Below are 25937 nucleotides of genomic sequence, written 5' to 3'. Positions count from 1 at the left end.
TTTAGAAAATTAAAACAAGCTGTCCCAGATAGTCTCCGGGAGAGCAGCAACAGGATGTAAGAGAAATAGGGGGCAAACTAGAGGGGTGTTGGGGTCTTTAAGCAGGATGTAAGAATTAGAGGGAAGTAAGAAAAGGAGGGGGAGGATGAGGGAGGGAATGAGAAGGGGAGAGACAGGAGCCTGGCCCGTCCAGGAGGGGTACGTTACCTTTAAGGATTCACAGCAGCTCCCTATATTCAGGAGACTGTTGGAATTGAATCCAAGGCAGCCATGTCTTATGGAATCTTTCATATGTACCATGGACAGAGGAGGTCAAGTTTTCCATGTACATAAGGTCGTTAACTTTGGTCACCCACATAGCCATTGTCGGTGGTGTCGTCTGTTTCCATAGTAGTGGAATGCAGGCCCTCGCAGCCATAATAAGGAATCGGACTAGGGACTTTTTGTATCGTTGTGTGGACATCTCGCAGTGATGGAAAAGGAAGAGAGAGGGCTCAAGGACAATCGTCTCTCCGCATAGCGTATTCATTACTCGCCCTAAATCTCTCCAAAACGTGGAGAGTTTTCTGCAAGACCAGAAGGTGTGAAGGAAGGAGCCCTTTTCTTCTCCACATCTCCAGCACATATCAAGGACCTGTGGGAAAATTGTGTGCAATCTGGTAGGAACTCTGTACCACCGTGTTAGTAGTTTGTATCCCGCTTCTTGATATCGAGAGCTAATAGTCGCGTGGTGGCAGAGCTCAAAAATCCTGTCCCTTTGCTCCGGAGTCAATGAGATGTTTAAATCTTCCTCCCATTGTCTGAGGTACAAAGGACCCGGATCATTCGGAATTGATAAGAGGCAAGAGTAAGTCAACAACAAAGTGTGCCGTAGTCCGTTCACGTTACCACACAGACATTCGAAAGTAGTTTTCGTTGTTGCATACTGCTCACTAGGGGGTAGTGAAGTCAGGTAGTGCCTTAACTGACCAACTCTCCAGGTTCCCAAAGGACAAGGTTCGGTCAGTGCTGTCATGTCTTGGGTCGTCATCCATGTCGTGTCTTTAAGGAAATGTTCCGCCCTGAACTTCCCGGCCTCCCTCCACTGCTTGAAAATCAAATCCTGAGATGCTGCTCTTAGTACCCCCCTTTTACAAGGGACCAATGGACCCTCACTACATCCACCAAGCTTTGAAGGTTTGATCTCATTGACTGTCTTGGGCTTTACCACGGGTTAAGAAAGCCCAAGACGTAGCTCGGGGATTGAAAAATCGTTTTGGTGGAAGAGTTAACCAACTCAATGGGGGTCATTTACTAAGGGTCCGAATTGCGTTTTTTTCTGCCGGGTTTTCAGAATTTTACCGTTTTGCGCCGAATTTCCCCAGGTTTTTGGCGCACGTGAAAGGATTGTGTCGCATCGACGCCGGCTTGCATGCGGTGAAAAAAGGGGACGTGGCCATCGGAAAACCTGACTGATTCGGAAAAATCGTGCTATTAAAAAAAAAAAAGTTTCGCTTGACACACACTTACATGCACCAGGAAGAGGATGGTGAACTCCGGTGGACCACGGTGCAGCAGCGACACCTGGTGGACATCGGGCGCACGACCTTAGTCGGAGAACGCGCTGCTGGATCGCGACAGGACTGGGTAAGTAAATGAGCCCCAATGTCCCTACAAGACAAGACATGTTAATCCTGTTGTTCAGAGCAAATTCGGTGAGTGGGAGAATTTCCATCTCTCCTGGGTATCAAACTAAAAACCTAAAAAATTTCTCTAATGTTTGCCCAGTGCTGTGAGGATGGAATGCAGAAGAGAAGCACAGAGAGATTCCCAATGGGCAAAAAATTCTCTCCAAAACTTAAAAAACCAACACAGAATGTGACTGATAAACAAACATGCTAATAGTTAAGTATTCGGTAGTTTCCTGAGAGGTACGAGTTGAGATATTTGAGACAATCTATCAGAAATGAAATCCATAGAAATGTGACCTGGTTTTTTTGGCAGAGGTTAGAGGAGTCCCTCTGGCAACCTTCAGGGCACCTTGGAACTGGCAAAAATTTGACATGCTGCTACAAACTCCTGAACATCACGTGACAATGAGGGCCACCAGTGCAACCTTTCTGCCAGATATTTAGTGCCAGCAATACCAGAGTGTCAGGTGAGCTCAGAGCAATGAAGCTCTTCCAGCACAGAGTTTGGGGGGTACAAAGAATTTACCCACGGGAGTATTATTAGGCGCTAGATCCTGAGAGTTAGCAAAAGAGTTGGTGAGATCATGATTAATAATGCAAATCACAAAACCTAATGATAAGAATTTTAGGAAAAATTTGTTTCAAAAAGTTTAAAATGTTCAACTTTTTACACAAAAAGTCACCCCACAAATTTTTTGGGTAGAAACCTTTTGCCATTGGTCTTCTTTTTATTTCCATAATTTGTTTTACATTTCCATTTTTTTTACGGATGTCCGAAGGTTTCAAGTTTTAGTAGCAACTTCTCAGATTTTCTTGAAATTTGCGAAATTCTACATTTTGGTGACCAATTCAGTTTGGAAGTGCCCTATAAAGGCTTCTGTACTATACAGCCCCACAAGTCACACCATTTTATGAACCTAACATCTCAAACTATTCAAATCGGCATTTGAGAAGTCTGTTAACTTTTTATTTTTCAGGAAGCAAACAAAAATTGATTGTAAATTTTGAAATAAAAAATTTTTGATTTACGATTTTTCTTATTTAGCCCTAAAATGGACACATTCGCAAGGAATTTGAGGTAAATATACATCCCAAAATGTTTGCCCCGCTTCTTCCGAGTATGGCAATACCAGACATGTGGATGTCAGCTGCTGTTTCCCCGTACAGTGATGAACAGAGTTTGTACCATTGGGTTTTTGGAAGGCCAATTTGGCTGCAAATGTTTTGTGGTGCCACAGTGTACTTGAAGAGCCCCTGAAGTAACCGTACAATAGAAAACCCCCAAAGATGTCACCATTTAGGAAACTAGACCCCACAATGAATTTATCTAGGGTTGTGGTGAGCATTTTAACCCCCAACATGCTGGCCAAAATCTAATGCAAAGTCAATGGTGCAGAGTAAAAAATGTGTTTTTATTTTAAAGAATGTCACTGTAGTGCCTAATATATTGTGTCCAACCCATGCCACTTTAGACAAACACCCCAAAAATCATTCTGCAGGTTATTATGGGTATGGCAATACCCCATTTGTGGCAATAGTCTACAGCAGGGGTCAGGAACCTTTTGGCTGAGAGAGCCAAGAAAGCCACATATTTTAAAATGTTATTCCATAAGAGCCGTACCACTTTTCGGCTCCTATCCCGGCTGGCTAGTGTGTGCGAGCCGGCTCCCAGCATTCCCTGCAGGATCTTAGTGCTTTATGCCTATGAAGAATTTTTCCACAGTGTTTCCTTCCCAAGTGTTGACCTCCCATTGTGACCCCAGACCTGTTCCTGATTCTGCTCCTTCGGTGCTAGCCCTGATCTCTTGCTTCGTACTTGACCTCGCATCATTGCCGCCTGCCTTGACCGTCTGCCTGTTACTGACCACGAGACTGCCTAGTGATCCTGTACCTCAACCTTGGCTGCCACCATGGACAAGTCACGCCTGTGGAACGACCTGGTGGTACCATGCTGCAGCAAGACCATCCTGCTTTGCGGCAGGCTCTGGTGGAGACCGGGTGCCACTTAGATTCCGGTCTCAAGTGTCTGCTTACATCATCATTGTCCGCGGTGGTCCAGGGGTTCACTACTCCAAATCCTGACACCCACCACATGCCTCCCAGTGGATAGGTAGTCCCAACACATACCACCAATAGATAGGTAGCTACAGCACATACCCCTGTAAATAGGTAGCCACAGCACATACTCCCAGTAGATAGGTAGCCACAGCACATGCTCCCAGTAGATAGGTAGCCACAGCACATGCTCTCCAATGGATAGGTAGCCACAGCACATGCTCCCAGTAGATAGGTAGTCACAGCAAAACAAAAATAAGAATATTCACTTACCAGCGCTCCCTACAGCCAGCTCCTCATAGCTCCCACGCTCTTCTCTTTGACCCAGGCTCAGGCGATGGCGCCTGGGTTGTACAAAGGACGTAGGCAGCAGTAACATCGCTGCCTGTGTCCTGTGATCAGTCTAAGACACACACAGCAGCCATCACTATTTATTAAAGATCTATCCGAGAGCCAGATGCAGCCAACAAAAGAGCCACATCTGGCTCCCGAGCCATAGGTTCCCTACCCCTGGTCTACAGGCTGGGGACATGGCAGGGCTGAGATCGGACAAGCAAAATTTTGCTTTTGGAGCACCCTTTTCACTAGATTGGTGTTGGGGGTGCCCCTGAGGTACCAGTGCCATAGAAACCCTCCAGTAGTGACCCAATTTTAGGAAAGGGCACCCCTCAAAGTATTGATCTAGGGTTGTATGAGCATTTTAACCCCTGAGATGCTGGCCCAAATGTAATACAAAGTGAATGGGGCAGTGTAAAAATTGCATTGTTTTCTCAAATGTGAAATTGTAGTGACAAATGAAATCTGCCCAACTCATGTCACTGTGGATAAAAACCCGAAAAATAATTCTGCGGGAATTTAGGGGTATGGTAATACCCCATGTGATGCAATAGGCTACAAGGTGGAGACATGGCAGGGCTCAGAAGAGAATGGCATTTGGAGCACAGACAATTTATTTTTAGCATCATAAAGTATTCATAGATGCTCTTAGGGATCAGTACAGTAGAAACCCCTGAGAATTAGAGGTCCCTACACATCCCTCCATGAATTAATCTAGGGGTGTAGTGAGCATTTTAACCCCACAGGTGGACGCCAAGGATGATGCATAATGGATAGTGCATAGTACAAAATATCCATTATGTCATCTTGTGCCCAGCTCCTGCCATGGGAGAAAACCCCCCCAAAAATCATGATGCGGGTTCTCCCGGGTACGGCAATAATCTACAGGCTGGGCACACGGCAGAGCTCAGCAGGGAAGGTGCGGCATGATGTATACCCTGTGTGCATCAGGGTACAATTACATATCCAGGGACGTGTGGTAAATCCGGAAACACTCCTTCATGCATAACCCTGGTTTCTCGAGGCACGTGTCACCGGTAGATGGTTTGGTTTTTATGTACCTTTTGGAGCACACCCTGAACCTCTTCTGTGTCCTTCCCTTGCTGGCAGTTTGGGGAACTTCTCCTGGAAAGTGCTGCCCTGGTACAATGCGTGATGTGGCCTCACTTCCAGAAGAGAAGCCCCATAAAGCGCCCGGCAGTCAAGGAGAAGCCCCGCACGGCGCCCGGCAGTCACAGAGAAGCCCCGCACGGCGCCCGGCAGTCACAGAGAAGCCCCGCACGGCGCCCGGCAGTCACAGAGAAGCCCCGCACGGCGCCCGGCAGTCACAGAGAAGCCCCGCACGGCGCCCGGCAGTCACACAGAAGCCCCGCACGGCGCCCGGTAGTCACACAGAAGCCCCGCACGGCGCCCGGCAGTCACACAGAAGCCCCGCATGGCGCCCGGCAGTCACACAGAAGCCCCGCACGGCGCCCGGCAGTCACACAGAAGCCCCGCACGGCGCCCGGCAGACACACAGAATCCCCGCACGGCGCCCGGCAGTCACACAGAAGCCCAGCACGGCGCCCGGCAGTCACACAGAAGCCCAGCACGGCGCCCGGCAGTCACACAGAAGCCCCGCACGGCGCCCGGTAGTCACACAGAAGCCCCGCACGGCGCCCGGCAGACACATAGAATCCCCGCACGGCGCCCGGCAGTCACACAGAAGCCCCGCACGGCGCCCGGCAGTCACACAGAAGCCCCGCACGGCGCCCGGCAGTCACACAGAAGCCCAGCACGGCGCCCGGCAGTCACACAGAAGCCCAGCACGGCGCCCGGCAGTCACACAGAAGCCCCGCACGGCGCCCGGTAGTCACACAGAAGCCCCGCACGGCGCCCGGCAGACACATAGAATCCCCGCACGGCGCCCGGCAGTCACACAGAAGCCCCGCACGGCGCCCGGCAGTCACAGAGGCTTGGCTTTCCTTGTCCTATTTAAAAAAACGTATTTGAATATTTCCCAGAATCCCCTAGTGGAGCATCAATGGCTATAAGTCCCTGTACGCCTGCAAGGCGGCCTTATTTGGCAAAGTCTCTGTAAGGAGAACCCTGAGCACAGAATATGCAGTAGTTACATGAATTCCTCCCAGCAATCACACAGGGAGTCACTTCTATGGCTGCACTGCTATCATACGCAGGTGTGAGGGGCCTAAGCATTACAACCTCTCTGACAATAATCAGTACAAAGAGGCCCCGCCTACACTGATTAGTGCCCCCTCCTGCACTAATCACATGATCTATGACATCATCACACAGGTCCTTCATCTACCTCTACACTACCCTGCTGCTTCATGTTCTCGCAGGAGGCTCCGCCCCTTCCGGGACATTATACTCTAGAGATCACATGACCAATGGATGGTGAGCAGAAGGTCCGCCGGTTAAGTGACATCACACTCCCAGGGTCACATGACTAGTTGATAGTAAGCAGGAGGCTCCGCCCCTCAGTGACATCACACTCCCAGGGTCACATGACTAGTGGATAGTGAGCAGGAGGACGTGTGTGAGGTACAGAGTGTCCTGCACTGAGGAGAGAAGAGGTAAGTGATCAGAGGAGGGACTACAACTCCCAGCATGCTCCAGGAGAACACACACTATATGGAGGGATTACAGCTCCCAGCATGCTCCAGGAGCACACACACTATATGGAGGGACTACAACTCCCAGCATGCTCCAGGAGCACACACACTATATGGAGGGACTACGACTCCGAGCATGCTCCAGGTGCTCACACACTGTATAGAGGGACTACAACTCCCAGCATGCTCCAGGAGCACACACACTATATGGAGGGACTTCACCTCCCAGCATGCTCCAGGAGCACACACACACACTATATGGAGGTACTACAACTCCCAGCATGCTCTCGTTCCAGCAACTGTCTTAGACGTTCCCTGAGTCACAGGCAACAACTGTAAAAAAAATTTGGTGATTGCAAATGCGATGGTGCAGATTCCTTTAGCGGACATACATACATTTATATAAATACATACACACATACATATATATATACACTCAGCGGCCACTTTATTAGGTACACCATGCTAGTAACGGGTTGGACCCCCTTTTGCCTTCAGAACTGCCTCAATTCTTCGTGGCATAGATACAACAAGGTGCTGGAAGCTCCTCAGAGATTTTGGTCCATATTGACATGATGGCATCACACAGTTGCCGCAGATTTGTCGGCTGCACATCCATGATGCGAATCTCCCGTTCCACCACATCCCAAAGATGCTCTATTGGATTGAGATCTGGTGACTGTGGAGGCCATTTGTGTCCAGTGACCTCATTGTCATGTTCAAGAAACCAGTCTGAGATGATTCCAGCTTTATGACATGGCGCATTATCCTGCTGAAAGTAGCCATCAGATGTTACAGGGTACATTGTGCTCATAAAGGGATGGACATGGGCAGCAACAATACTCAGGTAGGCTGTGGCGTTGTACCAAGGGGCCCAAAGACACCATGACACCACCACCACCAGCCTGACCCGCTGATACAAGGCAGGATGGATCCATGACACCACCACCACCAGCCTGACCCGCTGATACAAGGCAGGATGGATCCATGACACCACCACCACCAGCCTGACCCGCTGATACAAGGCAGGATGGATCCATGCTTTCATGTTGTTGACGCCAAATTCTGACCCTACCATCCGAATGTCGCAGCAGAAATCGAGACTCATCAGACCAGGCAACGTTTTTCCAATCTTCTACTGTCCAATTTCGATGAGCTTGTGCAAATTGTAGCCTCAGTTTCCTGTTCTTAGCTGAAAGGAGTGGCACCCGGTGTGGTCTTCTGCTGCTGTAGCCCATCTGCCTCAAAGTTGGACGTACTGTGCGTTCAGAGATGCTCTTCTGCCTACCTTGGTTGTAACGGGTGGCGATTTGAGTCACTGTTGCCTTTCTATCAGCTCGAACCAGTCTGCCCATTCTCCTCTGACCACTGGCATCAACAAGGCATTTCCGCCCACAGAACTGCCGCTCACTGGATGTATTTTCTTTTTCGGACCATTCTCTGTAAACCCTAGAGATGGTTGTGCGTGAAAATCCCAGTAGATCAGCAGTTTCTGAAATACTCAGACCAGCCCTTCTGGCACCAACAACCATGCCACGTTCAAAGGCCTCAAATCACCTTTCTTCCCCATACTGATGCTCGGGAGAACTGCAGGAGATTGTCTTGACCATGTCTACATGCCTAAATGCACTGAGTTGCCGCCATGTGATTGGCTGATTAGAAATTAAGTGTTAACGAGCAGTTGGACAGGTGTACCTAATAAAGTGGCCGGTGAGTGTGCGCACGCACGCACGCACGCACGCACGCACGCACGCACGCACGCACGCACGCACGCACGCACACACACACACACACACACACACACACACACACACACACACACACACACACACCTTTATATATCAGATAAGGGGATGTATATAATTACTACGGGGGCTGTATATATATTCATTACTGGGCTACAACCAGAGGTTGCACTAACATTTTTCCAGAAGGGTAATAATACTCCTCTCACAATTTTTGAGGAGTATTTTTAACCCAGGAGGAGTACGAAATTTTCACTAATAAATGTATAACTCCTAGCGTATATATATAGTGTTAAGAGACGTCTATTAATACAAGGAAAAAGTTACAGCTCCTGTTTTCTGTGCTTAAAAGGGTTTTCCCACAAATTCAAGTTAGGCCCTATCCACGGGATAGGGTCTAATTTGAATTCTCAGGAAAACCCCTTTAGGGAGCATGCACACGTTTTTTATGCGTTTTTGACGCATCCAAAGGCTTCACATGTTGAAGTAACAATGCGTTTTAGCAAATGCAATGGAAACGCAATGTTACTTCAGCATGTGATCAAGGTTGAAGCCTTTGGAATGCGTCAAAAACGCAACGCAACGTATGAATGCACCCTCAAATAGCAAGTATGTATTAAACAAGTGGTGCACAACATTTTTATGGTGTGTTCACACATGGCGTTTTCAAACACATAAGAACAGCTGAGAAGAGATTTGCATAATTACATTGCTGTCAATATCGTGTTAACAAAACACATGCATCAACGCAATGTGGACAGCAATATAATTAGGCAAATCTCTTATCAGCTGTTGTGATGCGTTTGAAAACGTATGTAATAACCTCACCCTTAGGGCGCTGTCCCACGTTGCGTTTGCAAACGCAGACAAAACTGCGCCCGCCGGGGCGGTCCGCGGTCCGATCGCATCGACGTTTCTATGGAAACGCCTGCGATCGGGTACGAGCCGCCTGTGTTTTGCATTAAATTAATGCAATACACCGGCGTCTCGTTCCCGATCGCAGGCGTTTCCATAGAAACGCCGATGCTATCGGACCGTGGACCGCCCCGGTGGACGTGGTTTTGTCTGCGTCTGTGTTTGCAAACGCAACGTGGTACAGCGCCCTCAGGCTACATTCACACTACCATATGGGGACGTATGTAAAACCACAAGCTTGTGGCTGTACATATGTCCCCAATAGATGGCCACACAGAGTGATACCGCTCAGTACAAGGGAAAATGACATGTCTTTCCCCGTGTTACGGCCAGTACCCAATGCATTTCAATGGAGAGGGTCGGGGTCACCTCCTCCTCCTCTCCATGGTGCAGAACGTACGCCTGCCTGGCTCCGGCCTGGCGGGCATACGTTTGTGTGAATGCAGCCTTCTTGTCTACCCAGGGGACTATGGCTGACGGCGGCCCCCAGACCAGTCCGGGGCTGATGCTGCTGAAATTTTATTTAATTAGGTTTCTGCGGTTTGGGAACATAACCCTTTTTTTTTTTTTTTTTTTCATTATACAGGGGCACATTTAGGGAGGAACACATAATATATCTGTTCCCTGCTTTTCTTTTATATAGATGACAGATAACAGTGAACTAATGGTAAGAGCCCATTGGATCAGTGTCATCAGTGATCTGTATACAGAGACATGCAGAGAGGATGCATACAGCACCTTCCCTGCAGCCTCTCACTGTATACAGGGGCTGCTGTGACAGGGGACCGATTATTATCAGTCCCCTGTCACAGTACACGATCGGGCTGTCACATAGACAGCACGATCCTGTTACTGGCTGTGTGCACGATCGCACACCGATCAGGAGCACAGCCCTGGCAACAGATATCCCTCCTCCACCCCTCGCTCGGCTCCTCCATCTCTCACCTATTGCTCGGCTCCGCCCCCACCACTCGCTCGGCTCCGCCCCCACCACTCGCTCGGCTCCGCCCCCCACCACTCGCTCGGCTCCGCCCCCCACCACTCGCTCGGCTCCGCCCCCACCACTCGCTCGGCTCCCCGTGGGAGAGGCACGGACGGTGAGCTGGAAGTCCCTCCCTGTCCTGCCTCCAGCCACTCAGCGCTGCGATCCTGCAGAGAATATCTTGCAGGATCGCAGCCGGCAGCGTCACCGCTTGGAAGCGGCAGCTCACAGGAAAATCACCAAGCGTATTAATACGCTTGGTGATTTTTTGGGGGAGTAAATCAGCCTCTAAACACGTCTATGACGCGTGTAGAGGCGTTATCGCGACCTCTGGCTACAACATATCTGATATATTGTTGAATTGAAAAAGAAACATTTTATGTAGAATTATGTTGTATTTCAAGTTTATAATAATAATAAAAAAAAATCCTGACACAAGGAAGAACCGTGTGTCCTACATATACACATACACCACCTCCCCTCCTATTAGCCCTGTCTTTCCGAAAGAGTGTAAAACCTTGAATATTAACACCCCAATCATGTGATGCCTCGAGCCAGGTCTCTGCTACACCATGTAACAACATGTAACTGTTCCTCTAATATCAGAGCCTCAAGCTCGCCAATTTTGCCCGTGATACTTCTGGCATTTGTGAACATAGACTTTAATTTTCTACAGTTATTTATCTGATATAAAGTAATTTTACCGGCACATATATCCGAAATATTGTTTTGTAATTGGTGGATCTCCTTATCTACTAACTTAGTCCCCCATACACCACCCACCAACATAACGTGTCTACCCCTTCAGTGTCTTCCTTTTCCTCCTCCCCCGATCCTAGTTTTAATACTCCGCCACCCCTGCTAGGATCTCCCCCCCCCCCCCAGCACAGCAGCCCCCCTTCCATTTAGGTGCAAGTTATCTGTGGGAAAACAGCTTGTACCCCAATGAAAAATCAGCCAAGTGCTCTAGGAACCCAAATCCCTCTGCTCTACACATGTCATGGACACAATTGCTTCATATAGAGTTTGCTCTTAGTTCTTGTCATGTTTCCTCAGGTTCTATAGATCCAGGACTCCCAGAGGTTTCTCCTAAAGATGATCCTTTCCATCAATGATCCACCAGGGATCCGGGAGAAGGACAGAGAGCAGATGGCGGCCAGGATCCTGGAGCTCACCCTGGAGATGATCTCCTTGATAACCGGAGAGGTGAGAGTCTCCCAGGACACGGCTCTTATCTCTAGGAATAACAGCGGGAAATGACTGGAGAGGTGAAGGATTCTTAGGATCTATGTAGTGATCAGTGTCTCCCCATACACAGGATTACACAGTAGTGAAGAAGTCGTCTGGTGAGTGTGTGACCCCCCGTGTGTCAGGAGGATGGATCCAGAGCCCCATCACCGAGCCTCCACCTCATTCACTGATACATGAGCAGAAGATCCTAGAACTTACCTCCAGGATCACTGAGCTGCTGAGCGGAGAGGTGAGCGCTGCCGGGAATGCTGGGACATTGTACAATAACACAAGGGAGGGGTCTGGGTGATGACTGTGTCATTGTGGGTGTCAGGTTCCTATAAGGTGTCAGGACGTCACTGTCTATTTCTCCATGGAGGAGTGGGAGTATATAGAAGGACACAAGGACCAGTACAAGGACATCATGATGGAAGACCACCAGCCCCTCACATCACCAGGTAAGAGGAGACCTTCCTGATTATAGAGGACAGAGCAGGTGTGAGGTCACCTCCTCCATCATCTCATCATCACATATAGACAATGTATCAGTCACTGTGTATATTTCCTATAGATGGATCCAGTCAGAGAAATCCACCAGAGAGATGTCCCAGTCCTGGAGATTCCCAGGATATTACACAGGAACCAGAGAGATGTCCCAGTCCTGGAGATTCCCGAGATATTACACAGGAACCAGAGAGATGTCCCCGTCCTGGAGATTCCCGGGATATTACACAGGAACCAGAGAGATGTCCCCGTCCTGGAGATTCCCGGGATATTACACAGGAACCAGAGAGATGTCCCAGTCCTGGAGATTCCCGAGATATCAAAGAGGATCCAGAGAGATGTCACGTTCCACAAAATTACCATGTTGTAAAAATAGAACCGGAGGAGAACGTCCCACTGGATCATCAGGTAGATGGAGCTGAGATTCCTGTAAATCCTCTATAGTTTGATGTAATTAGGTTTCTACTGACCTTCAGATGATGTTGGATACTCTAGTCATTTATTATTACAAATAGTTTCTATTTTTATAAAATATTGTAGTAAAGAGAACCCGTGACGTGTTACTTACAGTTCAAAGCAGGAGAACTGGAAAATCTATTCCCTGGTGTCCATGAGTCTCCACCTCATGATCGGGTCACATCGGGTTATGCAGTAATATAACCGGAACATTGATGTTGATGTGTAAAATATTTGGGATGAATGTGGATCCCGTCTCTTCCTGCAGGAGATTATTTCCTCTAAGATCCCACATTCTCAATGTTTTTGTCCATCACTTGGATATAAAATAATCTCTGGACACCTCTCCTTGTTTTCTCATGTCCTTCATGTTGGATCTTTCCAGGAAAGTTGTGGTGGAAGGAGGAGCGGAGAGGAAATCCCCTCATCAGTGACAGAGGAGGGTAAGAGCCTTTCATGTATCTTGTGGGTTATTCTTCCTCATTCAGACGGAGGTTTTTGACATCTGTAGGCTAGATGTTATTTTGCATATAGAATACTGACCTATCAATTTCTATGGGTCTGTTCATGTGTCCATTTTTTTCTTGTCCACTGATACAGACTGAGAGAAAAATTGAAGCATGCATTATTTTTTTTACATGCAGACCAGGGACCTCCTTACATGTCAATAGATACCCCCCCAAAAATGGACAGCACATGGGTGATATCCATATGTGGTCTGTGTTTCCTCAAATACTACTAGGCAATTAGCTGGATTAGCAGAAATTGCACTAGAAAACCATCATTTAAACCACCACAATGTAGGGACAGCTGGATTCCCAGGGACCCGGAGAGGCTGGTTGTAGTGCATCCTTGAGCAAAAAAGCATCTGGCTCTGTCCTAAGTGTGTCCTCAGGCAGATGGTGTAGGGTAGTCCCATGATGTAAGCGGAAGGCCAGGGATTACACAGGAGTAATGTGGTAAACGTATAGTTCATTTAATGGCAAACTGAGCTCAAACAACTAAAAAAGAACAGGTTGGCAATGGTTTCTCTTGTGGCTGGCAGGAAAGTTGGTTGTGTTTTGTGTAGGCAATAATCTTTGGTTACAGGAACAGATTAATTCCCCAGCCTGGACCTATAAAGCAGAAGGACTGTGTTGTCTCATTTGGAGCCAATCTGGCTCTGCTGCATCAGCAGCACAGCAATGTCTGGATGGTATCTGTAATAGCAGACACTCTGGGGGAGATTTATCAGTTTATACGCCAGTTTATCACAACGAGGCTATCTCCATGTGGGTGTAAAGAGGGGCATGAAGGGGCGCAGCCGCAAACGGACTGGGCGGACACAGGTCGTTCTTGCCCCATGTCTGCACTTTTTAAAAACTTTCGTTCACAGGATTTAAAACAAAACTACGCCTGGTCAGTCCAGCCTCTTGATTTATTAACCGGGAGACGGGGGAGGTGGCATTAACATATGCCGGTTCCAGTGCATTGGCGTCGGCTGATGGTAACCTGTCCTCTCTATCTCCACAGACTACCTCATGACTACACTTGAGCTACAATGCTAACTAACTCTGCACACAAGGACCTTTTTGTCCAGATGTTAGGAAACTTAACCCCTACGCGCACAAGGAGGTTATAGTATGTCCCTGGGGGAAGATACCTCCTTATACAGGGATTATCTATAATGTCCCACTTCTGGCACCGGATCACGAACAAAGTCGGCACCAGAAGCAGCAGATGTCAGCTGTATATTCCAGCCGACACTGTGCTCTAACACTTGCAATCGAGCAGGCTCTGTTTGCAAGTTTTAACCCCTTACACGCCACGGTCAAGCATTACCGCATGTAAGGGTCATCCCCCCCCCCTACGGTTCAGATCCCCTGTGCTGCTTACTGGGGGGATCCAATCCTCTTCTGGGCAGCCCCGAGGTCTGCCGAGTGCCCCAAGGCTGCCTGATCTCTTCTGCATTCAGACCCCATGCCAGACAGTTTACATTGCTCTACAATGAATCAGTATTGCAGTGCAGTGTATTAGACTTGAACCAGCGATCAGAACATCGCTGGTTCAAGTTCAAATTTGTATAAGTAAAAAAAGTTTAAAAAGGTTTAATAAAACTGAATCGTTACTGGTAAATGCCGCAAAAAAGTTCTGAAAATAGATAATTTTTAAATAATAAAAAATCCTCTAAAAAGTGATAAACCTTGTGGAGCCTTTTTTATTTGGTCCATTGCAAATGTTTACTTTTCTACCCAGCAAAAACCATCCAACATAAAGCAGACATTTGGGAAATGTAAGTTAAGAATTTATTTGGGTGCTATGACTTTCTGCATCAAAAATAGAGAATTAAAAACTTTGCAAATAAAGAATTTTTCAAAATTTTTTGCCAAATTTCCTTTTTTTTTTATAACTAAACACAAAAGATATCTTCCAAATTTGAAAATTGGGGCCGTGTCCTGGAGGCCAAAATAGGCCGAGTCCTGAAGGGGTTAAACTATTCTTTTATTGGCGCAAATTCAGAAAACCAAGGTTGCAACAAAAATCCACAGTGTCAACACCCAATGTACTGGCCTCAATCTTGATTTAGGGCCATGGGTCATGATTGTGAGGCATGATTATTCTGATATAATCTGTGGTACCAACCAATGACAGCCTGAGTTACCTCAGGAATGATACAATATGCTTCAATCAACAGAGCATTAATTAAACCTTAGGTTGCACAGCAGTACCTACAGATACATTGCACAGATCAGGGGCGCACCTGCCATGAGGCGAGTTGAGACTCTTGCCTCAGGCGGCGTGCCACCTTCTGGACGAGGGGGGCGTCGTCGTGCCCGCTCACTCGTGCTTCCGTCCGCCCACCATGCTGCTGACTATGCCGCCGCCCAAGCTGACACAACCCCCTGTATGCCGGCTTGCACATTCTCTTTCCCACCAGCTGGCACATCCTTTTACCCGCCGCACACATCCCCCTGCCCAAAGCGCAGCGCCACCTGGTCCGGGCTCCCACCCCCGCATACCCCCCTGGCTCACTCTCCTCTCCCTCCCTCCGTCCTGTTCCGCCCCTCTGCTTATCCGCTCCCACTTCTCTCCTCTCCCTCTCTCACAGCCCCGTGTCTGCATCTTCTCCTACCGGCCTGGGCACATGCACTATGACGGGGCATTGTCACGGCTGAGTATAGACCTTTTTTTTTTTTTTTTTTCAAGAGAGCCCTTCATTAATAGGGGGGATCTCCGCTGTGGTCATTTTGTAAAGAGGGGCCCTGCTGTAGACATGTGAAGGGGGTTCCGTGCAGTGGACAGCTGCTGTGGACATTCCTTAAACCCCTTACCGACATGGGACGTACTAGTATGTCTACAATAGTATGGTATAGTAGGGTATGGTGGTACCCTAGGGGGTCTAAAAAATGGTAAAAAAATAAAAAGGTTAAAAAAATATTTTTGAACTGATATAAATAAACTGTAAAAATCATAAACATGTTACCGTATATACTCGTGTATAAGCCGAGTTTTTCAGCACCAAAAATGTGCTGAAAAACGTCCCCTCGGCTTATACACGAGTCTATTACTTAAAAAAAATTATCCAGTTAAAAAAAATAAACTTAAATACTCACCCTCCGAAGTCAGCGCAGCTCCCCGATGTCAGCGCGTCCCGTCTTCTTTCTTCTCCGCGGCTCCTCTTCTTTCTTCCGGCATGGACGCGGCCATGTTTTCTTTGTGGCCATGCATACTATGACGTCAGCAGCGGCCGCGTCATAGTATGCGCATGCTAGAGGAAAACATGGCCGCGTCCATGACAGAAGAGAGAAGAGGAGCCGCGGAGAAAAAAGAAGACGGAACACGCAGACATCGGGGAGCCACGCCGACATCGGAGGGTGAGTATTTAAGTTTATTTTTTTAAGGTCCGTGGGGCAGTGCTGTATACTACTAGGGGTTGCTGTATACTACTAGGGGCTGGCTGTATACTACTAGGGGCTGCTGTATACTACTAGGGGCTGCTGTATACTACTAGGCGCAGGCTGTATACTACTAGGGGCTTGCTGTATACTACTAGGGGCAGGCTGTATACTACTAGGGGCTGCTGTATACTACTAGGAGCTTGCTGTATACTACTAGGAGCTTGCTGTATACTACTAGGAGCTTGCTGTATACTACTAGGAGCTTGCTGTATTCTACTAGGGGCAGGCTGTATACTACTAGGAGCTTGCTGTATACTACTAGGAGCTTGCTGTATACTACTAGGAGCTTGCTGTATACTACTAGGGGCAGGCTGTATACTACTAGGAGCTTGCTGTATACTACTAGGAGCTTGCTGTATACTACTAGGAGCTTGCTGTATACTACTAGGAGCTTGCTGTATACTACTAGGAGCTTGCTGTATACTACTAGGGGCAGGCTGTATACTACTAGGAGCTTGCTGTATACTACTAGGAGCTTGCTGTATACTACTAGGGGCAGGCTGTATACTACTAGGAGCTTGCTGTATACTACTAGGAGCTTGCTGTATACTACTAGGAGCTTGCTGTATACTACTAGGAGCTTGCTGTATACTACTAGGGGCAGGCTGTATACTACTAGGAGCTTGCTGTATACTACTAGGGGCAGGCTGTATACTACTAGGGGCAGGCTGTATACTACTAGGAGCTTGCTGTATACTACTAGGAGCTTGCTGTATACTACTAGGAGCTTGCTGTATACTACTAGGAGCTTGCTGTATACTACTAGGGGCAGGCTGTATACTACTAGGAGCTTGCTGTATACTACTAGGAGCTTGCTGTATACTACTAGGAGCTTGCTGTATACTACTAGGGGCAGGCTGTATACTACTAGGGGCTTGCTGTATACTACTAGGGACTTGCTGTATACTACTAGGGGCTGCTGTATACTACTAGGAGCTTGCTGTATACTACTAGGGGCAGGCTGTATACTACTAGGAGCTTGCTGTATACTACTAGGAGCTTGCTGTATACTACTAGGAGCTTGCTGTATACTACTAGGAGCTTGCTGTATACTACTAGGGGCAGGCTGTATACTACTAGGAGCTTGCTGTATACTACTAGGAGCTTGCTGTATACTACTAGGGGCAGGCTGTATACTACTAGGAGCTTGCTGTATACTACTAGGAGCTTGCTGTATACTACTAGGAGCTTGCTGTATACTACTAGGAGCTTGCTGTATACTACTAGGAGCTTGCTGTATACTACTAGGAGCTTGCTGTATACTACTAGGAGCTTGCTGTATACTACTAGGAGCTTGCTGTATACTACTAGGAGCTTGCTGTATACTACTAGGAGCTTGCTGTATACTACTAGGGGCAGGCTGTATACTACTAGGAGCTTGCTGTATACTACTAGGAGCTTGCTGTATACTACTAGGAGCTTGCTGTATACTACTAGGAGCTTGCTGTATACTACTAGGGGCAGGCTGTATACTACTAGGGGCTTGCTGTATACTACTAGGGACTTGCTGTATACTACTAGGGGCTGCTGTATACTACTAGGGGCTGCTGTATACTACTAGGAGCTTGCTGTATACTACTAGGGGCAGGCTGTATACTACTAGGAGCTTGCTGTATACTACTAGGAGCTTGCTGTATACTACTAGGAGCTTGCTGTATACTACTAGGGGCAGGCTGTATACTACTAGGAGCTTGCTGTATACTACTAGGAGCTTGCTGTATACTACTAGGGGCAGGCTGTATACTACTAGGAGCTTGCTGTATACTACTAGGAGCTTGCTGTATACTACTAGGAGCTTGCTGTATACTACTAGGAGCTTGCTGTATACTACTAGGAGCTTGCTGTATACTACTAGGAGCTTGCTGTATACTACTAGGAGCTTGCTGTATACTACTAGGAGCTTGCTGTATACTACTAGGAGCTTGCTGTATACTACTAGGAGCTTGCTGTATACTACTAGGGGCTGCTGTATACTACTAGGGGCTGCTGTATACTATTAGGGGCTTGCTGTATACTATTAGGGGCTTGCTGTATACTATTAGGGGCTTGCTGTATACTATTAGGGGCTTGCTGTATACTATTAGGGGCTTGCTGTATACTATTAGGGGCTTACTGTATACTATTAGGGGCTTTCTGTATTGAGGGGGGGGGGGTTGACCAATGCATTTCCCACCCTTGGCTTATACTCGAGTCAGTAGTTTTTCCCAGTTTTTGTTGGTAAAATTAGGGGTCTCGGTTTATACTCGGGTCGGCTTATACTCGAGTATATACGGTAGTTATCGCAAAGTCCCAAAATGTCTGATCTACCAAAATATAATAACATACAGTGCTAAAAATAGAAGCATTGAAAACGACATCAAAAGTCGCAAAAAATGACACAACCCACAGCTCTGTACACGAAAGTATGAAAAAGTTATTAGCACCAGAAGACGGCAAAATGAAGATTTTTTTTTTTTTTTTTTGTACAGGAGGTTTTAATTTTTGTAAATGTATGAAAACATTGTAAAACTTATACAAATTTTGTATCCTCGTGATCGTACCGACCCAACAAATAAAGTAGACCTGTCATTTGGGGCGCTCAGTGAAGCCCTAAAATCCAAGCCCAAAAGAATACGGCGTAAATGTGTATTTTTTTACCATTTTCACTGCATTTAGGTTTAATCAAGAACTGTATTGAAAACAGAATAACAAAACAGACATTTATAGCTGAATAAATTAAGGCAGGTCTGGGGATTTGGGGAACACACATGAACTTAGCGAGCAAACAAGTCCTGCAATCCCACGGAATCCAGGCAGGAGCAGTCTGACCCTGATCTGCAGAGTCACCAGCCACCATCTCCTCCATCCTGTGAATAAAGCAAAGTTCCTGTATCCACTCGAGCACTGTAGGGGGCTGAGGGCTCTTCCAATGCTTTGGGATCATGTACATGCTCCCACCAAAAAGTGGCAAAGCAAGCCCTTTTAATGAAGGAGATGGAGCCCAGTACGATGAACAGAAGGGCAAAATGGGGTGATGTAACGACAATCTTACCAGTGACCTGACAGTATGTGTCAAGGACTGTATTCCAGAAGGGCTGGATCATTGGACAGCTCCACCAGATGTGAAGCATTGAACCCACCCCCGCATTGCATCGCCAACATGTATCTGACACCTCCGGAAAAATTCTGTGAAGCAGTAGGGGGCATCTATACCATCTAGATAAGTTTATAAATCTTCTGGGCACTGCAAGGTAGCAGCATCTTATGGGAGAGGAGAAAGGCTTTATCTACCTCTGCGTCTGTAAGTGTAGTAAATAGCTCAGTTTGCAAGGCACTGATGAAGTTTGGCCTACCCGTGGTAGCATCTTCGAGTAGGATACTGTACAGCGCGGAAAGCATGTGAGTCTGGGGAGAGGACGTCCGGAAGATGGCCTCTAGGGCAGTAAGGGAGGAGCTGAACCCAGGGTTGGTCGAGTTGGCTGATACGTAAGATGGTAATTGACGGTATTCCACGAGAGACAGAGATCCGGATTGGAGTCTGCCCACCCCGTTGGACCACTAAGCGTTGGACTTTGGCCGCCATATGGTATAGTCTGGGGTCAGGAACCCCTGCAAAACTAATGTGGCTGGATCCTTCCCCAGACGAATATACAAAACACTGAGCGCAGCCTACAAAAAATGGCTTTGGAGGACAAATCGGTAGGGTCTGGTACAGGTACAAAAATCTAAGCAGAAAATCCATTTTCAGGACATTTATGTGGCCAAACCAGGAAAGGTGTAAGCTCCGGTATCTGGTGAGGTCTTTTAACAAGGGCTTTTAATTTAGAGCATAAAAAAATACATGTCTGATGGAATGTTAATGCCTATGTAGCAAAGGTGGGAGTCACGCCAGTTGAATGAGAACTGGGTAGATAGGTGATGGACCTCAGCCCCGGGGAGAGAGACATTCAGCACCTCAGATTTAGAGAAATTGACCTTGAAGTTGCTGAGAGAGCCAAATTTCCTAAATTCTGCCAATATGGCTGGGAACGCTGAGGTTGTTTCAGAGGGCAACAGCCAAATTTTCCATGGCCAGTATGTACAGAAGAGGAGACTAGGGACATCCCTGTCTGTTGCCATTCCTGATAGGGAAGGAGTCCGACACTATTCTGTAAGGACCTGTGCCGAGGGGTTCAAACATAGTGCCTTCACCAATCCTAGGAATCGGGGACTAATTCCAATCTGTGTCGAAGAAGCCCAGAGGAACCCACAATGAACAAAGTGGAAGGCCTTCTCTGCATCTACTGCTAGCAAGCATAGTTGCTGTTTGATCACCTTGGCTCAAGATATGAGTAACAGAGTTTTATTGGTGTTGTCTCGAGCCTCTCTCCCCTGTACGAAGCCCATCTGTTCGCTAGCAATAATAGAGGGAAGGAGCGGGCCCATTGATTGGCCATTGACTTTAATATTACAGCTTGCAGGGATTGGCGTGGGCGAGGAGCAGATGCTGAAATGGAGTTAAACATGCAAGTAAGTTTGGCAGCTAGCTCCGCCTTGAGGACTTTATAGAAGCATGGAGTAAAGCCTTCTGGGCCTAGGGATTTGCTTGCTGTGGTAGATTTTATGACCTCCAACCCTTCAGGTTCAGTAAAGTCAGAATCCAGTGTCTCACAGTCCTCATCTGTCAACCAAGGGAGGACTGTGTTGTGGACATAAGCCTCTATCCTATTCTGCACCCTATCCAAGGCCGACTCCGGTAAGAGCCCCTGAAGATTATATAAGTCTCGGTAGTACATTTGAAAGATCGTTTTAATGGCATGAGGGTCTTAGGTCAGCAGGTCTGTGGCAGTCAAGCTAGGGTGGAGCTGCCTAGCTAAGGGCCTCCAGTACTTGTTGGATTACTCGAAAAAGAACCGCTTATTTCATTCCAGAAATCGCAGGTATGGCTGATTCAGGAGCTCCTTAAGTTCCTCTCGAGTGTTTAACAACTTGAACCTCCAGGGACCCAGAAGCCTTGTGTTGTTCTAGTTCTAAGGAGTGAATTTTGGACAAGAGTGCCTGGGTCTTGGCTGATCTCTCTCACTTCAACTTATCTTCACTAAGCATGTGGCTCATCTGGAGTATGCCTTTCAATGTCTCCCATTTGGATAGGGAGCAACGGTTGAGCCCCAGTATGTACTGAAAGAAACTCTATCTGCCTGCAGAGGTCTGCAAAGCAGATTGCATCCTTGAGCAGATTGTCGCTAAGGCGCCAACACCATGGAGACGAGCGTGGGACTGGGATTTCCAAGACAAGAGAAATGGGAGCATGGTCTGACCACAAGGAGGAGGCTATGGTGGACTCTGGTCTCCAGGTGAGAGGATGATGGCTGATAAAGAACATGTCTAATCGGCTAAATGACAGATGTGTGAAGGCGTCTCCCTCCAGATGTCTATTAGCTGAGAGTCCCACAGGGATCTCTGAAATTTCCGCATCTGCGTAGGGAAGTCTTATGGGGGTAAAGTACACTACAATCAGCCAGCTGAGTGTGGCACCCCGTGAGGGTGTGGGCTTTCCAGAGAGGTACTCCCAAGGCCAGGGCCCACCACAAATTTGGTACAGATTATTACGAAGCCTAAAGAATAAAAAGAAAGGAAGGAAAACTGGCATTTTCAATACACCTTATTGGTTAAATGCAAACTTTTGTAAAGGATATCGTAGGAGCCTCACAGTCCTATCTGTCAACAAAAGACGGAAACAAGAACAGTGTTCGTGGTAAACATAGTGAGGGTCCTATAATGATAAGGACAGGGATATTCATCCGCCAGGCGAGCGCCTTCGGGCTTTTCGAGGGAACCTCTGCGGCCGTGGTTGCTGGATAAGAGGATTAGTTGAGAATAGTGTAGGCCAATCCTGTATAGAGATTTCGGAAGGTGAAGGATCACAGAGTTTCATCATGTGGCCATCTTTTTTCAAACCTAGAGGTGAAATCGAAAGTCCTAGGAGTAGGGTATATTCCTATCTCGCAAGGCTCTGGGAAGGGGTTTCAAGGCTCTGTGTTTCCAAATCTGGCAGTAGCTGCAGATCAGAGTCCTGGTAACGTATTGTACCTACTTCTCGGGCTCTGCCCATTATCTGTTCCTTGAGTTCGACTCAACGTCTTTAGGATGAGCAGGATCAGTAGAGCGATGGCCAAGAGCTCGATGTGCTCTAATTCCACTGGAGAATCTGCTGGAGCTCCCAGGCTGTCGTTGAAGGAGCTATTGAGTTGCTGATTGTCAACACTTTCCGGCAGGCCCCACACCCTTATATTGTTCCTGCGGCCCCGGTTTACGGCATCGCCCAGTTGCTCGGTCAAAGCTAGTAGATGCTGGGTTTGTAGGGACAGCTGAGAGTCGTGGGCCGCCAACCTCTCTGCAACCGTGCGTTGAGATGTTTCAGTGGTGGTGACTCGTTGTTCAAGCCTCATCACGTAAGTTGGAAAGTTCTGCTTTGTACAATTGCTCAAGCCACATGGCATTCCATGTCCTCCCATATAGGGATTGCTCTGATATGATTACGGAGGACACGCAAGTCTGCCACGACGCCCATGTCCATTGGGTTTCCCTGGTGGCTAGGAACGTGTTGCGGAGAGAAACGGTCCTTCAGGTCAGGGAGAGGGCTGGGAGCCTGACAGGGTGTAAGAGCTGTGGTGGCTGAATAAGACATGACAGGCTATGCAGCTGAGAAGGTAGCGGCTCCAGGGAGGACTGCCAGGACGGCGTGTCCGGAGGCCCTGTGTCAGGATAGGCTGGGGCTTTCAGAATGGGGCTTTTAGAAGGGTCCACCTGAGGCTGCGTTAGGGGCATGGCTAAGGGGTGCAGGGAAGCTGAGGGAGGTCGTTGTGGGTCCTGTCCTGGGGGATGACCCCTCTCTCAGGTGGTGCAGTCTAGGTGAGAGGGAAACTGGTAAGTAACTACACTTTTCTATCCAGAGATAACTGTAGGTATAACTTACTGTTATACTTCTGCTTGTAAATGGGGAAAAGGAAACCTACATTATTGATTTTTTTTTTTTTTTTTTTTTACTATATTTTTCAGGAAATGAAAGTACAAGAGGTTGTCATGGACGTCCCCCCTCATCTCCCTGTGGTGAAGAAGATAATTTTCTCATTCATCTTCAAAGTCACTCAGAGGAAAAGATTTTTCTGAGTACAAAATGTGAACATTTTACCCATAAATCTAGTCTTAATCAAAATACGAAAATTCACATAGATGAGAAGCCATTTCCATGTCCAAAATGCGGAAAATGTTTTGTTCGGAAACCAAATCTTGTTATCCATCAGAGAATTCACACAGGGGAGAAGCCATTTTTATGCAATGAGTGTGGAAAATATTTTACTCAGAAATCACATCTTGTTTTACATCAGAGAATTCATACAGGGGAGAAACCATTTTCATGTCTACAATGCGGAAAATGGTTTGGTGAGAAAGCTGCTCTAGTGAAACACCAGAGAACTCACAGAGGGGAGAAGCCATTTCCATGTCTAGAATGTGGAAAATGTTTTTGTGAGAAAGCCGTTCTAATTAAACATCAGAGAACTCACACAGGGGAGAAGCCATTTTCATGTCTAGAATGTGGAAAATGTTTTGGTGAGAAAGCCGTTCTAATTAAACACCAGAGAACTCACACAGGGGAGAAGCCATTTCCATGTCTCGAATGTGGGAAATGTTTTACGCAGAGATCAATTCTTGTTTTACATCAGAGAACTCACACAGGGGAGAAGCCATTTTCATGTAATGAATGTGGGAAATGTTTTATTCGGAAAGCAAGTCTTGTTGTCCATCAGAGAACTCACACAAGAGAGAAGCCATTTTCATGTAATGAATGTGGGAAATGTTTTACTCAGCAACAACATCTTGTTTTACATCGGAGAACTCACACAGGGGAGAAGCCATTTACATGTCCAAAATGTGGGAAATGTTTTATTCGGAGAGCAAGTCTTGTTGTCCATCAGAGAACTCACACAGGGGAGAAACCATTTTCATGTCTAGAATGCGGAAAATGTTATGGTGAGAAAGGTGTTTTAGTTAAACACCAGAGAAGTCACACAGGAGAGAAGCCATTTTCATGTAATGAATGTGGAAAATGTTTTACTCAGAGATCAGATCTTGTTTTACATCAGAGAACTCACACAGGGGAGAAGCCATTTCCATGTCCAAAATGTGGAAAATGTTTTACTCGGAAAGCAAATCTGGTTGTCCATCAGAGAATTCACACAAGGGAGAAGCCATTTTCATGTAATGAATGAGGGGAATGTTTTACTCCGCAACAGCAACTTGTTTTACATCATAGAACTCACACAGGGCAGAAACCATTTCCATAATGTGGTAAATGTTACAGTAATAAAGACAGTCTTGTTAAACACCAGAGAACTCACAAAGGTGAGAAGCCATTTGCATGTCTTGAATGGCGGAATTTTTTGTTATACATCGGAGAAATCACACATAAAAGAAATCAAATTCACGTAGTTTGATGTGGAAATTGTTTTACATAGAGAATTCACACAGGGGTGAAACCAGGTTAATAGTATGAGAAGAGCGGCCAAGTTCTGGCTTTGTTGTTGGACTTCCTTCTGTTTCTATAAAGACCTGTTCTGGATCCATGTACATGCACTTTTCCTTACACAATAAATGGTCTCTTAGGTGACTTTTATGTTACATATGTCCTGTCGCTGTCAGCAGCCCATTGTCCTGTATTTTGGTAACCGTGAAGCTGTGTCCATGTCTTAGATTGTGACCCGCTATGATTTAGTGAGGCCAGAAGGTAGCAATAGTCGTTCTTCAGTGACTTTAGAGCGAGCATAGCTTCATAGTGTGATAGACGCTGATTAGTATTGACACTATTTTTAGTATATTTTTTGTATGTAGGAGGAGACTACGGTACATTCCCATGGCCGTGTGCTAGCCCGAGAGGATGCTCTTCACCTCTCCTCCCTCCATAGGCCGACTTGGTAGCGGTGACACACCTTGTGCTCACTACTCCATCACCAGGAGCCATAGAAGTCTGTGGGGGCAGTGATCTGGTCGCAAATCATGCAACTACTGTCCCCACAGCGGCAGTCTGAATGAGCCCTAACGATAAGAATTACTACCGGCTTTCAATGTTAACCGTGGACACATTAACCCCTTCCCACACTTGGACGTAATAGTATGTGCGGCATGTTCTATTACGTCCAACTTCTGGCACAGACTCACAAACTGAGCCAGAAGCAGCAGGTGTCAGCAGTATATTACAGCTGAGACCACGCTCCAGCACCCACAATCGAAGGCCGACTCTGGTCTTCCCTGTAGGGATGCAATCCTTTTATAGGTATCCTCTGGGTCTGCTGAGTGCCCCGGGGCTTCCCGATGTCCCTTCCGGGTCTGACTGTAAACTGTCTGCGCATGCGTGAGCAGTTTACACTGCTCGACAATGAATTAGTATTGTAGAGCAGTGTATTGGACTTGAACCAGCGATCAGAGAATCACTTGTTGAAGTTTAAGCTTGTATAGAGTAAAAAAAAGTTAAAAAA

General features: G+C 47.1%; 3 protein-coding genes across 6 annotated transcripts in view; 2 read left to right on the top strand and 1 right to left on the bottom strand.

Moving 5' to 3' along the window:
* The window catches only part of LOC140119790 (uncharacterized), an 822703-nt gene that overhangs the window by 140512 nt on the left and 656254 nt on the right, over positions 1–25937 (bottom strand). The gene's annotated exons all lie outside the window — the stretch shown is intronic.
* LOC140119963 (uncharacterized) overlaps positions 1–25937 on the top strand; it is a 1020783-nt gene that overhangs the window by 899537 nt on the left and 95309 nt on the right. The window lies entirely within an intron of this gene.
* On the top strand, positions 6579–25105 carry LOC140119802 (uncharacterized). The gene is made up of 7 exons (XM_072139198.1): positions 6579–6637; positions 11375–11524; positions 11637–11798; positions 11883–12006; positions 12120–12460; positions 12894–12951; positions 23464–25105. Exons 2-7 carry the CDS (start codon positions 11414–11416, stop codon positions 24672–24674), a joined length of 2007 nt encoding a protein of 668 aa, XP_071995299.1. The 5' UTR covers positions 6579–6637; positions 11375–11413; the 3' UTR covers positions 24675–25105.

Source organism: Engystomops pustulosus, chromosome 2 (genome assembly GCF_040894005.1).
Source record: "Engystomops pustulosus chromosome 2, aEngPut4.maternal, whole genome shotgun sequence".
NCBI classification, from domain to species: Eukaryota; Metazoa; Chordata; class Amphibia; order Anura; family Leptodactylidae; genus Engystomops; species Engystomops pustulosus.
This window is presented reverse-complemented; position numbering and strand designations above follow the sequence as displayed.